This window comes from Hemiscyllium ocellatum, chromosome 8 (assembly GCF_020745735.1).
Source record: "Hemiscyllium ocellatum isolate sHemOce1 chromosome 8, sHemOce1.pat.X.cur, whole genome shotgun sequence".
Taxonomy (NCBI): Eukaryota; Metazoa; Chordata; class Chondrichthyes; order Orectolobiformes; family Hemiscylliidae; genus Hemiscyllium; species Hemiscyllium ocellatum.
This window is the reverse complement of record NC_083408.1, coordinates 92318921-92334074: the sequence shown is the minus strand read 5'-3', so window position 1 is coordinate 92334074 and position 15154 is coordinate 92318921. Positions and strand designations below refer to the sequence as shown.

At 38.9% G+C, this 15154-nt stretch overlaps 1 protein-coding gene across 1 annotated transcript in view; it reads left to right on the top strand.

Annotated features, from left to right (window-relative positions):
* The first annotated feature begins 8859 nt into the window (after positions 1-8859).
* LOC132818212 (protein Z-dependent protease inhibitor-like) overlaps positions 8860-15154 on the top strand; it is a 52753-nt gene continuing 46458 nt past the window's right edge. The window contains exons 1-2 of the mRNA XM_060828992.1: positions 8860-9493; positions 14259-14529. Of these exons, the coding sequence (XP_060684975.1) occupies positions 8860-9493; positions 14259-14529 (905 nt within the window). The remainder of the gene's footprint in view (positions 9494-14258; positions 14530-15154) is intronic.

Below are 15154 nucleotides of genomic sequence, written 5' to 3'. Positions count from 1 at the left end.
ATTTCAGATCAGAAGCATTTGGTTTAATGCTGAAAGAGTTATTTGAAGCTATCAAAGTCTAAGCCCAGTTGTATGAAAACTTAATATCGGGCCAGTAAGATTCTCAGGATTTTAAGTTGACGCTGGTGTGAGTACTGTAAAGGGACACTTTTGAGATTAATAAGATTACATTTTTTCAAGTGTTCCAAAAGTTTTAAACTTGTCTTCTATGTGGATGGCTTGGTGTATTCTATTTTGCCTTCATTTCTATTGTGTAAAAACCTTCTGCTGTTTTATTGTTAAAACCAAGGCAGCAGTAGTAAGGGCTTGTGTTTCACCACTTGCCCAATGCTAACATCAGCAAGAATTATAATAATTCGAATAGAATGAAAAACTGTATGAGTTAGAAACAGGAGAATGTTGCTCAGTCATAATACTTACTTGAATAGCTGGTGTGGACACGATGGGCTAAATGGCCTCCACCTGCATTACAACAATTCTGTGATTCAGGGGCCCAGACACACCTTCCAAGTCAAGCAGTGTTGTACCTGTATTTCACCAACCCAGTCTGCCGTATTTATCTCTCACAATGTGGTCTCCTCTACACTGGGGAACTGAAGCTTAGACTTGATCAGTACTCTGTCCAGAAAAATGACCCTAAGCTTCCAATTGCCTGCCGCATCAACACACCACCTTGTTCCCTGGCCAGTATCTCTGTTTTCAGCTTGCTGCAATGCTCCCGAGAAGCTCAGCGCAAACTGAAAGCACGTCACCTCATTTTCCACTTGGGAACTCTACAGCCTTCTGGACTTAATATTGAGTTGCACAATTTTAGGGCTTCAGGCATTTTCTCCCATGTCCTTACCCCATCTCATACAGCAGGCCTTGTTATCACAAAGTCCGCTGTTAGTTGTGGTTGTGGAAAGAATTCTGAGAGATAGGGTTTATGACTATTCAGCAAAACATAGTGTGATTAAAGGCAGTCAGCATGGCTTTATGAGGGGCAGATCATGCCTCACAAATCTTATTGAGTTCTTTTGAGGAGGTCAAGACAGATCAACAATGGTCGAGAGGTGGATGTGGTGTATATGGATTTCAGCAAGGCATTTGATAAGGTTCCCCATGGTAGGCTCATTCATAAAGTCAGGAAGTATGAGATACAGGTAGATTTGGCTATCTGGATTCAGAACTGGCTGGCTGACAGAAGGCAGAGAGTGGTTGTATATGGAAAGTATTCTGCTTGGAGGTCAGTGATGAGTGGGATCCCGCTGGGCTCTGTTCTTGGGCCTCTGCTCTTTGTAGTTTTTATAAATGACTTGGATGTAGAGGTTGAGGGGTGGGTTAGTAAATTTGTAGATGACGCAAAGGTTGGAGGTGTTGTCGATAGTATAGAGGGCTACTGTAGGCTGCAGCGCGACATAGACAGGATGCAGAGCTGGGCTGAGAAATGGCAGATGGAATTAAACCTGGATAAATGCGAAGTGATGCATTTTGGAAGATCGAACTCGAATGCTGAATATAGGATTAAAGACAGGATTCTTGGCAGTGTGGAGGAACAGAGAGATCCGGGTATGCAAGTACATAGATCCCTCAAAGTTGCCACCCAAGTGGATAGGGTCGTTAAGAAAGCATATGATGTTTTGGCTAAAACTAACAGGGGGATCAAGTTTAAGAGCCATGAGGTTTTGCTGCAGCTCTACAAATCCCTGGTGAGACCACACTTGGAATATTGTGTCCAGTTCTGGTTGCCCTACTATAGGAAAGATACAGAGGGTTTGGAGAGGGTGCAAAGAAGGTTTACCAGGATGCTGCCTGGACTGGAAGGCTCATCTTATGAAGAAAGGATGAATAAGCGCAGACTTTTCTCTCTGGAGAGAAGGAGGAAGAGAGGAGACCTGATCGAGGTGTACAAAATAACGAGAGAAATAGAGTCAATAACCAGAGATATTTCCCCAGGGCAGGATTGACTGGTACAAGAAGTCATAGTTTGAAGATATTAGGAGGAATGTATAAAGGAGACGTCAGAGGTAGGTTCTTTACACAGAGAGCTGTGAATGCATGGAATATGTTGCCTGTGGTGGTGGTGGAGACAGAGTCATTAAGGACATTTAAGCGACTGCTGGACATGCACATGGATAGCAGTGAGTTGAGGGGTGCGTAGGTTAGGTTACGATATTTTGCATTAGGATTAAGTCTCGGCACAACACAATGGGTTTAAGGGCCTGTTCTGTGCTGTACTTTTCTATGTACACACCACCCAGCATTAGCTACTAATAGTCCCCATTTGCAGCCATTCATTCTCCTAGGATGACTGTGATCCACTCCTTTGTCTGTCCAACTGTTTTTCTCTCACTTTGGGCTCTATCTCCTCCTATTGTCTACTCCTTACCCTCTCCTCATGCCCTACCTTCTGCATAAAAAAGAACTTTCTCCTGGCTACCATCAGTTCTGAAGGGTCACTGGACCCGAAATGTTAACTTTGATTTCTCTTCACAAATGCTGTCAGGCCTGCTGAGATTTGCCAGCAATTTCTGTTTTTGTTTTCTTCACTGAGACGTGGCAGCTGGTAACAGTGACTTAAGGTTTTGGAAGCAGGGAAACAACTAATACATCACTAATCTGGTTTCTTCATTTGAATTGATCATTCCTTCCAAAACAGGCTAAGAATCCAACCCTTTTGGAAGCCAATATGTTAATTCAGACAAAACTAACATGCAATTAAGTAAAATATTCAACACAATTACACCAAATAAACAATTTCACCAACAAATCAGGCAAAGGAAGGAAACAAAATTAAAAGGAAACTTATTTTTGTTAGCTTTTTAAAGTGGACATAGAGTCTGGGATTTTAACTGACGTGCAAGCAAGATACACAGTAGTAATCTATTTGGAATCAAACAAGATTTGTGGTACAAACAATAAAACAGTTCAATTTGAAACCATAATGAAAACATCTTCACCAAAATATGTTAAAGTGACCCTTTAGATAAACAGAATATTTGCAATGCAAACAGTAGCTATTAATCTAACTATCTTTTCATTGTGTGTACAGAATAAAAACTTGATACTTCAAATAAAACAATCCTGCTTTCAGATTAAATCTGTTCTATATTTCATGAGAAGTATAATCTAAGAACTTCAAGGAGTCAAGCTCCCAACTGTAAAACATAAATATGCTTCAGTAACCTGACTCAGGCAAATGCAAATAATTCAGAGCAGGGTCACACTGAGTTGTTGGTAATGCAGATCCTGTCTAGTTTCCATCATGGGAAAATCAACTCGTTATGAAGTTCAACAACTTGAGGCACATATAACTCTCAAAGTAAAAAAATCATTAGTACACATTTGTTTGATGACTGATTAGAGCACATTTCATAACACATTTATTCTATACTTTATAGTGATGTTCTGACTATAAGACCAATTAACAAATTAAACATTGACCAATAAGTATTCAAAATAAATTGAATTCATTAAACTGTGGGTAATTATGGAGTGCCATATTTTTAAAGCATTTATCTCAAGTTAATTATATATTTCAAATGTTGTCTTGCTCTCTTCTTTAACGGTCTAATTTACTTTGATTAACTCCCATTGTCCAAGCTACATGTTGAGTTTTTAACACAGAGAAAACAAATTCAATTATTATCAAAGAAAAGTTTTAATTTTTTTCCTGAGATATGGAAAAAAAAACAAAGTATGCAGAAGAGAATTTAAAGTGACGGTTAGTTTCTTTTTAACGGAAACAACAACGCATTCTTTTCATTTATCTTTAAATCTTGAGGTCAATGGTCAATTATTACATTGTGAAATAACGTGCAGTAGATTTTACTGCTGACTCAGCACTTAACTAGATAAATGTTAAAACTGATTCTAGCCAAGTTAACTTCTTGCATCTTGCATATTTTAGTGTCACTTTTTTTTAATCTTTATTTGTCAAATCAAACTTGTATTTAAAGTTTGGGAATTGACAATATGGGACAGTCTTAACTTTGGAGAAGTGTTAATTTTTATCAGTAATATGAATCCAGCAAGTGCAAAAGAGGATTAAAAAATGAAGCAGGCTGTTCCACCAAAAGATAGTCCATTTTAATTTCAAATGTAAAGTTGTCCCTGCCAATTACAAATGAAGTACATTGAGCATGAACAATTATTTTGGGTTTTATTTTGGTAGGTACACCAATTTGCATCAAGCACAAGCTTTAATTTTTTGTTGGGATTAAAGCTCCAATAATGTCACTAACAAACCTTGTGAAGCCATGCTGCAGTGTTCCATAGTATTGATTGTCCTCTTTTGAAATTCATGACTACTTGCATAATAGTGAAATTTATAACAATTGTTAAAAAGGAACTATGATCTAAAGAATGGATGGAATGTATAACATTAGTCAATTAATTGTATTTGTACACATTGAACACTGTCGACATCCAATGATAAATCCAATTAAAGTCATCAATCGCTAGGAATTGACAATCCGTTTTCAATGTCAATGAAGTGGTGGAGAATTGTGCTCCTCTCTTCTAAGACACGATCCTATTTCACTGACTTGAGGTATCCTTTTGCTCCACCTCTACATTATCAGGTCCTACCTCTAATGGTGAGGTTACTGCTCTTTCAGTCCAATAGGATTTCCTATTGGCCATCCATGATTCCAAAGTTTGGGTTTTCATCCAAAAAAAATTAAAATTTCAGCCATCCTGTCTTAAAAGTTGATTATGTTTCAAATTTTAAATTAAACCTGTAGTGGTTAGAATGAGGTCAGCCAGGTGGACCTCAAAAAGTATGACTTCCCTGATTGGGGCTGTGAATCTGGTCCAATGGGGGAGCCCTAGCAGTCAGATACAAACAGAAGTTCTGCTCACTCTAGGAGCCAGCAGTGAAACTAGCTGGGTCAGTGCTATGTACTATGCTCGAGCAAATAAGTAGTGACTTGGTGACAGGATACCAGCCTACGTGGGGTTATTTCAAAGCCAATGATACCCTTTGGATAAACTTGATTAACTGAGACATAGACTTTTACACTTCAGTTTAGTTCCAGTGAGGTGATGCTCCCAATTGTTGAATCAACCAATTTTCACAGCTTTAATCCAAGTTCTTTTACTGAAATTGTTGCTGATCAATTTACTTGTGGCTGTCTAAGAACTTTGTCCCGGGTAGGAAGTTATAAATTATCACTGTTATCTGAGGACATAGATTGAAACATGTTTACAGCAGAGGTTTTAGATTCTACTCCACCCCAGGACCTGAGCACACAAGACTGATACCTCCCGCAGTACTGAAGGAACACTTCACTATTGGAGTTGTCAACTCTATGTTAAGAAAGTAAATTGAGGTCATGTCTGCCACTGGTGTGGGCATGATATATCCTATGCCACTGTTTCAAAAATGAGTAAGGGAATATTATACCCAGTGCTTTGGCCTACGTAGCATCTCTAAAACAGATCATCTCAATATTTTTGTATTGTTTTTAGTGCAAACTTGCTTTGCATAAATTGACTGCTGCATTGGCTAATTCACCACTATCTCAGCATGTCTCAGTATAGACTTGTCTGCTGTAACAGCTGGGTAGCTGAACTCCAATGTGCAAAGGCAGGCAGACCTGGCATAAAGTGCAGAGAAACCAGTGTAGGCTAAAACACTTGGGTATAAAGAATTAGATTTGATCAAAGTTTGTGAGAAGACGTGTAGCTCGGGTGCTCATTGTTGTGGTTCTGTTCGCCGAGCTGGGAATTTGTGTGGCAGACATTTCGTCCCCTGTCCAGGTGACATCCTCAGTGCTTGGGAGCCTCCTGTGAAGCGCTCCTCTGTTGTTTCCTGCGGCATTTATAGTCTCGGCCGCTTCCGGTTGTCAGTTCCAGCTGTCCGCTGCAGTGGCTGGTATATTGGGTCCAGGTCGATATGTTTGTTGATAGAATCCATGGATGAGTGCCAAGCCTCTAGGAATTCCCTGGCTGTTCTCTGTTTGGCTTGTTCTATAATAATAGTGTTGTCCCAGTCAAACTCATGTTGCTTGTCATCTATGTGTGTGGCTACTAAGGATAGCTGGTCGTGTCATTTCGTGGCTAGTTGGTGTTCATGGATACTTGAGTCCAGATTCGATAGAATCGCAAATGGTCAGTCGGCACTCGGGCAGGAAGTTCAATCTTTACAGGAAAATGTAGAAACACGTACTTGGATAATACAAAACCCAGGCTATGAGACTACTAAATTAAAATAGGAGCGCTTACCAGTATAACTCCATTTGCTGGAGTTGCAAATGGATCAGCTGAAAAGTTTAAATAGGACCATTAATTTAAGTTATGGCAATGTTGGGAACAATGGAAACAAATTTAAGCATCATACATCTACTGCAGAAGAAGATTTAAGATGACAAAGTTGGGAAAAATAATTTAAAGATCAAAATATATTTTAATCATGAGAAGAGTGTGAACACGGATTTTGTCAGAGGGACTAGGTGCAAGTCACACCAAGAAGAAAGGGAAAGGGCAGAAACCCTCCTTCTTGTTCAAATGCTGAGAAACCTTCCAGGAAGAATCAAAAAAATGAATCCTCCATAATCCCAGGAAGGTTATACACAAACATTTTCTTAAGAGAATTTACAAGTTTTAAAATCATAAAATCTCTAAAATGTAGAAGCAGGCCATTTGGCCCATCGGGTCCACACCAAAGCTCTGGGGAGCATCCCATGAGACCACCGTGCCACCCAACAATGTTTAAAAGAACTAGAACAAACAAGGCAAGGGACTACATTATGGACAGTAGGATCCTAGGCATCACTAAGGATCAGAAAGACCTTAGTGTGCATGTCCACCAAACCCTTCAGATAGTACGGGGCGTATAAACAAAAGTGGTAAGAAAGGCATTAAGGATATGCCTTTATTAGGCATGGCATAGAGTTGTCAAGGGCAGAGAGGTGATGCTGGAACTATATAAAGTATTGGTTAGGCCACAGCTTGAGTACTGTGAGCAGTTGTGAAACACACATTATAGGAGGATACCCATTGCATTGCAGAGGAGATTTACCAGGTTGTTGCTTGGGGTGGAGATGTTTAGTTATGAAGAAAGATTGGATAGACTGGGGTTCCTTGGAGCAGAAGAAACTGAGGGGAATGCAATTCAAGTGTATAAAATTATGAGAGGCATAGACAAGGTGGACAGATCAATTACTGAGAGGCCTTGATTTAAGATAATATGCAGGATGTTTCGAGAGGATTTGAGAACTTTTATTTCACTCAGAGGGTAGTGGGAATCTGGAACTCACGGCCTGTAAGAGTGGAAGAGGCAGAAAACCTTATAAAATTTCAGAAGTATTTAGATGTGCGCTTGTAATGCCAAGGCATACAAGGCTATAGGTCAAGTGCTGGAAAAATAAGTGACCAGCGTAAACTCAACGAGTTGAAGAGCCTTCTTCTACAACTCTATGACTGACTACATTCTAATGTAATTCAATGTTTGTAAAACATTTTAGGACATTTTTAGAACATGAAAGGCTTTATATAAATGCAAGTATTTCTTCTTTTAAACTTTCAGACATTTTCGTTGCCTTGCTTAACAATTCCAAAATTGTGGGCAAGCTTATTATAGTCATAGAGCTTCACAGCATGGTAACAGACCCTTTGGTTCAATACATCCATGCTGACCAGATATCCTAAATTAATCTAGTCCTGTTTACCAACATTTGGCCCATATCGCCTCTAAATCTTTCCTATTCATAGACCCATCCAGATGCCCTTTAAATGTTGTAATTGCACAAACCTTCACCACTTCATCTGGCAGCTCATTCTATTCCCTGGCTTGCAACTTTAAATGTTTAATTATGAGATTTTCACGCAGATGGTGGTGCATGTATGGAATGAGCTGCCAGAGGAAGTGGTGGAGGCTGGTATAATTACAACATTTAAAAGTCATCGGGAAGGGTACTGTATATGAATAGGAAGGGTTGAGAGGGATATGGGCCAAGTGCTAGCAAATGGGACTAGATTAGGTTAGGATCAGCAGGTTTGTTAGGTTTGGTCGGAATGGACAAGCTGGACCAAAGGCTGTGTTTCCGTTTTGTACATCTCTATGACTCTACTTAAGTACATCTAATTATGGTAAATATAGTATTCCTTCATTAAATAACAATGAGATTTTGTTTACATGTAAGTCTGTTTATTTTAAGCTCCACTGTTCAAAATTCAAAAAAGATCAACTTTGGAGTTGTGTATGTATTTAAAATAAATTGCAATGATAAGGCTGCATGTTAATTAACAACTATAGACTTCTGATTTAAAAAAGAGGTAAGTTAACAATAGAACTTGAACATTGTCCAGCAATGTGATTTGCAATTTATTCAAAACATCATGGCCTGGGGAAGTCAATGCATAACAAAGAAGGAAAGAAATAGGAACAAGCTGCTTCTATGCAAAATGTAATGCATGAAATTAAAGTTAAAAATGTTTTTTTGGGTGTTTTTTTTAGCTGCAAAGTTGTAAGAAATGTATTTATAATGCAAATAATCGTAAAGCAATGATATCTGCCAAACTGAAGGTCAGTTTACTGATTAATTTGTAACTGAGCTGTTTGCATTTGTTGCAGTATAAATTGACATTTAACACAAAGGACCATGAATGAGCAAGGAGAAAGGTGAGCACGAACAGCCTGCTTCACTTTAGGTAGGACTCTGAAAATTGTTTAATAAGATGTTAACAGTAAATTTATTTATTTTAGAAGTTAAATTGGCAGTATTCAAATCTCTGTCGATCTTAGCTTGCAGGATGCACTAAAAAAGTAAGCATTACTAAGCTAGTACAGAATCTGAGTCAGATGAGGGTTGTTCGGGATTTGAATCATCTCAAAGCATTACAATACAAATTGGTTCTTTGTTTTGCAGGCTCAAGATGGAAAAGCTGATCCCAGTTGCTTTGCTCCTAGTCACTGTGTTTGGCAGTGGAGTGGTCAGTCTCACTGAAAAATCTGCCATACCAAATGAAAACAATCCAGATATACAATTACCTATCCTCAGACTTTCAGCTGCAAATTTAGATTTTGCCTTACGTCTCTACAGACAGATTGCTTCACAGTCACGCTCAGCTGCCAAGAATATTTTCTTCTCTCCAGTTAGTGTCTCTGCAGCACTTAGCATGCTGTCCTTGGGTGCAAGAGATAACACAGTCAACCAGCTTCTACGTGTTCTTGGGTACAGCGATATGTCCCGAAATGATGCAGCAGAAGTGCATGAAGCATACAAATACCTCCTGCAAAAGCTAACCAGAGAAAATAGTGAACTGAATTTAACAATGGGCAATTCTTTGCACATCCAGCAGGAATTTGTTGTTAAACAGAAATTCCTTGAGGATGCAAAGCAGTTTTATAAGGCAGAGGTAATGGATGTTAATTTCAAAGAACCAGAGAATGCAAAAGAACAGATCAATGCATACATAAACAAGAAAACATCTGGTGAAATTCAAGATTTTGTTAAAAGCCTTGATCGATCAACTGTGATGCTGCTTCTCAATTATGTCTTGTTCAAAGGTAAAACATTTTTTAAAATTATACATATGCCTTCAAGCATTTGAACCATAAATGAGGCATGCACCAACCAGATCTTGAGTAGGAAAATTTCTGAATTTCTTATTTTGCTTCAGAAGATTCCTGTTGGAGTGCAGTAATTTGAGGATTGGCAATATATAGGAAAGTTAAAACACATTAAGGTGCTGTCAGACATTAATTGACAAAGCAATTTACTTATTTCATTTAAGCATCTAAGAGACTGATCCATGGCAAATTAATTTTGTTTTCATCAGTCGGGTTGCTTGATTGCAGGATGAAAATCTTGCTTCCTATCTGCAAATCTCTGTTTATTACATAAGTTGAATAACACTTTTTTTCTACTTTCTGATTGATCTCCTTCACTTATGTTCTGCTCCTCTCCTTGATTTCCCATCCACTGTTTCTACCTCTTGTGCTGATGTTTCTTTATCCAACTACTTGTCCAGTTTACAAATGGAGAGACACTATGAATAACAGAGATGGCCAGCTAATCTTTTGTTTTTAGAAAGTGATTGATTATAGGGTAGTTGCCCCACATTAGGGGAGGAATCAATCTAGGACCACAATCTAGCAGAATATGGAGGCCAGGTAACCTAGGGGATGGAGAGTACAGAGAGCAATAAGATGAGAACCGAAGTCAATACATTAATCATAAGTATGAATGTTGCATTATATTTTGATATCAACGCATGATGAAATATTGTAGCAGAGTGAGAGACACATCATGATGCCCGAAATAAGAGTGATATGAACAGAATATCTAGAATTTGTTCAACTATTACAGCTGGATTTGATTTGTGTGGCACTCCACCAATTACAGGTTCAATCCCCTTCCCCTTATCCAAATTCAGTCTTCTATTAGATAGCTAGTTCTGTAAACATGCACACAACCCTCGGCATCATAGGCGCTTAGCTTATTACATAGCTTTATGCACTGCAACTTTGCAAACATATTTTTGAAATCTAAACATATTGCATTTGCTGATTCCCTTTATCTATCCCAGTTGTTACCTACTCAAAGAATTCTGATACATTTGTCAGGTTGATTTCTCCTGCATGAAACAAGACTGACTCTGCTTGATTATATTTTGCATCTCTAAATATTTTGTTATTGCATCCTTCAAAATAGCCTCTAACATTTTCCCAAAGACAGATGCTATGCTTACTGGCCTACTGTTGCCTGTGTTTTTTTATGTCTGCATCCCTTTTTAAATAAGAATGTTACATTAACAGCTTTCCAATCTTCTGGGACTTCCCAGAATTAAAGATTCTTGGGAAATTATGATCAATGCATGCATCCTCTCTGTTACCTCTTTTAATGTTCTATGACACAACCCATCAGGTCAGGGGACTTATTAGCCTTTAACCCCAATAGTATCACTTGTACTTTCTCTCTGAGTTATTCAATTTTTTTCTTTACACTCTTTTTGCCTTGATTATTCAATATATTTGGAATGCTGTTGGCATCCTCTATCATTAGGAACAGAGTTCCAGGGTTTTGATTTCGATATAATTCTCTAGTTCCTACTATAATAATAGCTAAAGAGGAGGAGTGAACAGGCATATAGAGATAGGGTGAGGAAATGGCAGTATGTGAACTGGAGAGCCAGCATGAATGTGATGGTTCAAATGGCCTTCTTCTTTGATGTTGTTAATCTATGCTGAAAGATTATTATTGCTTTAACTCTACCTTAGGAGATGAGTGGCCTGTAATGTGATAAATTGAAGAAAATGTTTCAAATGAAATGAAGTTTCACCCTTTGTACCTGTTTTCACATTAATTATCAGGAGTTGTGATGAAAGTTTCATCTGTTCCTTGGATATAAAGATTCAGAGTCAAATTATTTGATTTCATTCTTGGAAGGTGCAGGTCTACACACAAATCTGCCCATCACTCAGTGCAACTTAACAACAGCTTCACCAAAAAATGGCAGTGAATGTTGTTTTGGGAACAGTTCATTTTGAAATATTGGTGAAAAGATGCAAGTTCACTGGAACTGATTAATGGGCCAACATTGGAATTTGCTTTGTGCAAGAAGTGCCTTCCTGAAGCAATCTGAAGTTAGCTTCACCACAAATGCAAGAAAAGATAATGTTCATAGAGTCATAGAGATGTACAGCACAGAAACAGACTCTTTGGTCCAACTCGTCCATGCCGACCAGATATCCCAACCCAATCTAGTCCCACCTGCCAGCATCCGGTCCATATCCCTTCAAACCCTTCCTATTCATAAACCCATCCAAATGCCTCTTAAATGTTGCAATTGTACCAGCCTCCACCACATCCTCTGGCAGCTCATTCCATACACATACCACCCCTTGCATGAAACAGTTGCCTGTTAGGTCTCTTATATCTTGCCCCTCTCACCCTAAAACTATGCCCTCTAATTCTGGACTTCCGACCCCAGGGAAAAGACTTTGTCTATTTATCCTATCCATGCCCCTCATGATTTTATAAACTCTATAAGGTCACCCCTCAGCCTCCGATGCTCCAGGGAAAACAGCCCCAGCCTGTTCAGCCTCTGCCTGTTGCTCAAATCCTCTAACCCTGGCAACATCCTTGTAAATCTTTTCTGAATCCTTTCAAGTTTCACAACATACCAAATCGACAGCTTTTTGGAGTGAAATTGCCATTCTTTTAAGGTCCCAATTTTGAGGCATTTTGATATCTCTCATCAGCACTTAATTTCTCTTCCAGCAAAAAAGTGAGACAACCCATCATCTCAAGAACTTCAGCTGGGTTCAAGCCCAGGTGTCACTGATGTTCAAACCTATTGAACCAATTATTGCTTCTATTTGTTTTATTTATACCTTTTGGTGGGCTTCACAACTACATTTAGTTTAATCTGAATAATTGATGCTTTGATAAATCCGGCAATACAGGAATTACTCAGCAGGTCTGGTCACATATATGACAGAGAAACCAAATTAATGCTCCATAGGAAAAGTTAGAACAAGTGGGAGAAATTTGGGGAAAAAAAGGGGGAATCTGTAAGAGAGAATAAATGACAAAAGACTTCATGGTGCAAGGCAGAAGGGGGTGGTAATGGGACAAGTGAAGCAACAAAAGGTTTGTCGAGAGGAAGCAGGATGCTTAATGGCTGTTAACTGAAAGAAAAGTAACCTAAGAGAGAAACAAGAAATTGTTTAAAAGATATAAGATATAGCATTGGGGCAGAAGTTAGGCCTGAAAGTGTTGAATTCAGTGTTGAGTGCAGAAGACTATAAAATGTTTGGTTGAAAGCTGAGATGCTGTTGCTCAAAGTAGTGTCAGCATTACTGCTTGGTAACAGTTCAAGGACAATGAGATTAGAAGGAATAATAAGGTACAGGGATAAAATGACTGGTGACCTGAAGATTAGGATTGTTTTTACCAACTGATGGATGTACTTTTTAAAATGTATTCATGAAATATAGATATTGTTAACAAGATCAACATTTGTTACCCATTCCTAATTGCCCCTGAGAAGGTGATGGTGAACTACCTTCCTGAACTATTAGTGTCCAACTGGTTCAGATACATCCACAGTGCTGTTAGAGCGGGCTGTTTCATTGTCTGCAATGACTAGATATGGTAAGACTGCAGGTTTTTGGTCTGGTCCATCAGTTATGAAATTGCTTGGTTCTGTCCATCACCTGCTGCTTATGCTGTTTGTATGCATGTAGTCTTTGCTCATGTGTTACTTGATGTGATGAATCGTCATAAGATCAGGAATTAATATTGACAACTCCCAACGTACGTCCCTCCTGACTGAATACCACTCTCCTGGATGGTGTTGTCTGGAATGCTGTGTATAAGGTAGGACTCCATGAGTATGACTATGTCAAGCTGTTGCTTAACCAGTCTGTGAGACAGCTCTCCCAGTTATGGCACTAGCCTGCAGACATTAGTAAGGAGGGTTTTGCAGATTCAACAGGGCTGTGTTTGCCCATATCCATGTCAGGTGCTCTGTCTGGTTTCATATCTTTTGATGAAGGGCTTATGCTCGAAACGTCGAATTCTCTATTCCTGAGATGCTGCCTGGCCTGCTGTGCTTTGACCAGCAACACATTTGCAGCTGTGATCTCCAGCATCTGCAGACCTCATTTTTTACTCGAATATCTTTTGTTGAGGCTTTCTTATACAATTGAATGGCTTCCTGGCAATTTCAGAGAGCAGTTAAGTGTCAACCACATGTAAACCATTTAATGGCAGAAGATTTCCTTCCCTACAGGACATTAGTGAACCAGATGCATTTTATGACAATCAAAAGTGGTTTCATCGCCATCATTAGGTTTCCAAGGCCAGATTTTTATTGAATTCAAATTCCATGGTGGGGATTTGAACCCAGATCCCAGCTTTTCTACTTTCCAGTTTTAGGATTTCTACTTCAGTGACTGCACGACTGCACTATCACCTGCTGTTAGCTGATTAATATCAAAGATATTTTATTAATGACCTTTCAACTATGTTACTTAATGCTATCTCCTCATTGCTGACTGAGTTAACCATCCCTCAACCCCCATTGCTATTTTCCTAGGTTTTATCAATTTAAAAAGTTGAGAATATTTTGAAGAAAATATAAGGGGCATTTTTCGAGTTGACAAAATGATATGTAACTCATTAGAATCTAAGGCTCGCAAAATGATTGTGACAATTAAGTTGATATGATTAAACTTGTGTTGATTTTTATACAATATTGATGAAATTATGTGGTGTATGTTCAGATGGATTCACAGTCTCATGATCTCTATCTGTTTCCTGTAGGTAGTTGGATGAAACCTTTTGATCCCACAGCAACATATGAAGCCGACTTCCACGTAGATAACACAACAACAGTGCGAGTTCAAATGATGAAGAGGCTGGGGATGTATTACTCTGGTTATGATCAGCAAATTTCCAGTTATGTGGTTAGCATTCCATATCATGGAAATGCATCCTTGGTGCTGATTCTACCAGCCCCAGGAAAATTGGCAGAAGTCGAACAAAATCTGAACATTAGCCATTTTCAAAACTTTTTTTTCTCGTTACCGTTTAGGTACGTTCAATGAAATCAAGTTATATTCATTTTTGCCTGACAATATAGTGGTGTTTATTATTCAGTTTCTTTTAAAAATGTAAAAAAAATTCTAATCTTACAACACATCTAGTTATCATAGAATCCGTACTATATGGAAACACACCATTCAGTCCAACAAGTCCACACCAACTCTCCGAGGATTAACCCATCCAGATATGTCCCTTACCCTATATTTACCCCTGACTAATGCACCTAACCTACACATCCCTGAACACTATGGGCAATTTAGCATAGCCAATTCACCCAACCTACACATCTTTGGATTGTGCAAGGAAACCAGAGCACACACAGGAAACCCATGCAGACACAGGGAGAATGTGTAAACTCTACACAGACAGAGGCTGGAATCGAACCCGTGTTCCTGGAACTGCAAGGGAGCATGCTAACCACTGAGCCACTATGCAGCCCCTGTTATCAGCTCCCTTTCGATTTCATAGCCTTAGTATTCCTTGTCACCTCTTTCCACTAGCCTAAAGATTGGCTTCAGCGTATACCTTCTGTAGCATGTGCAGCAGCAACTTGCTAAACCTTCATTGGATGACGTCTTCCAAACTCATTAAGTGCATCCCAAAGAAAAACAAGG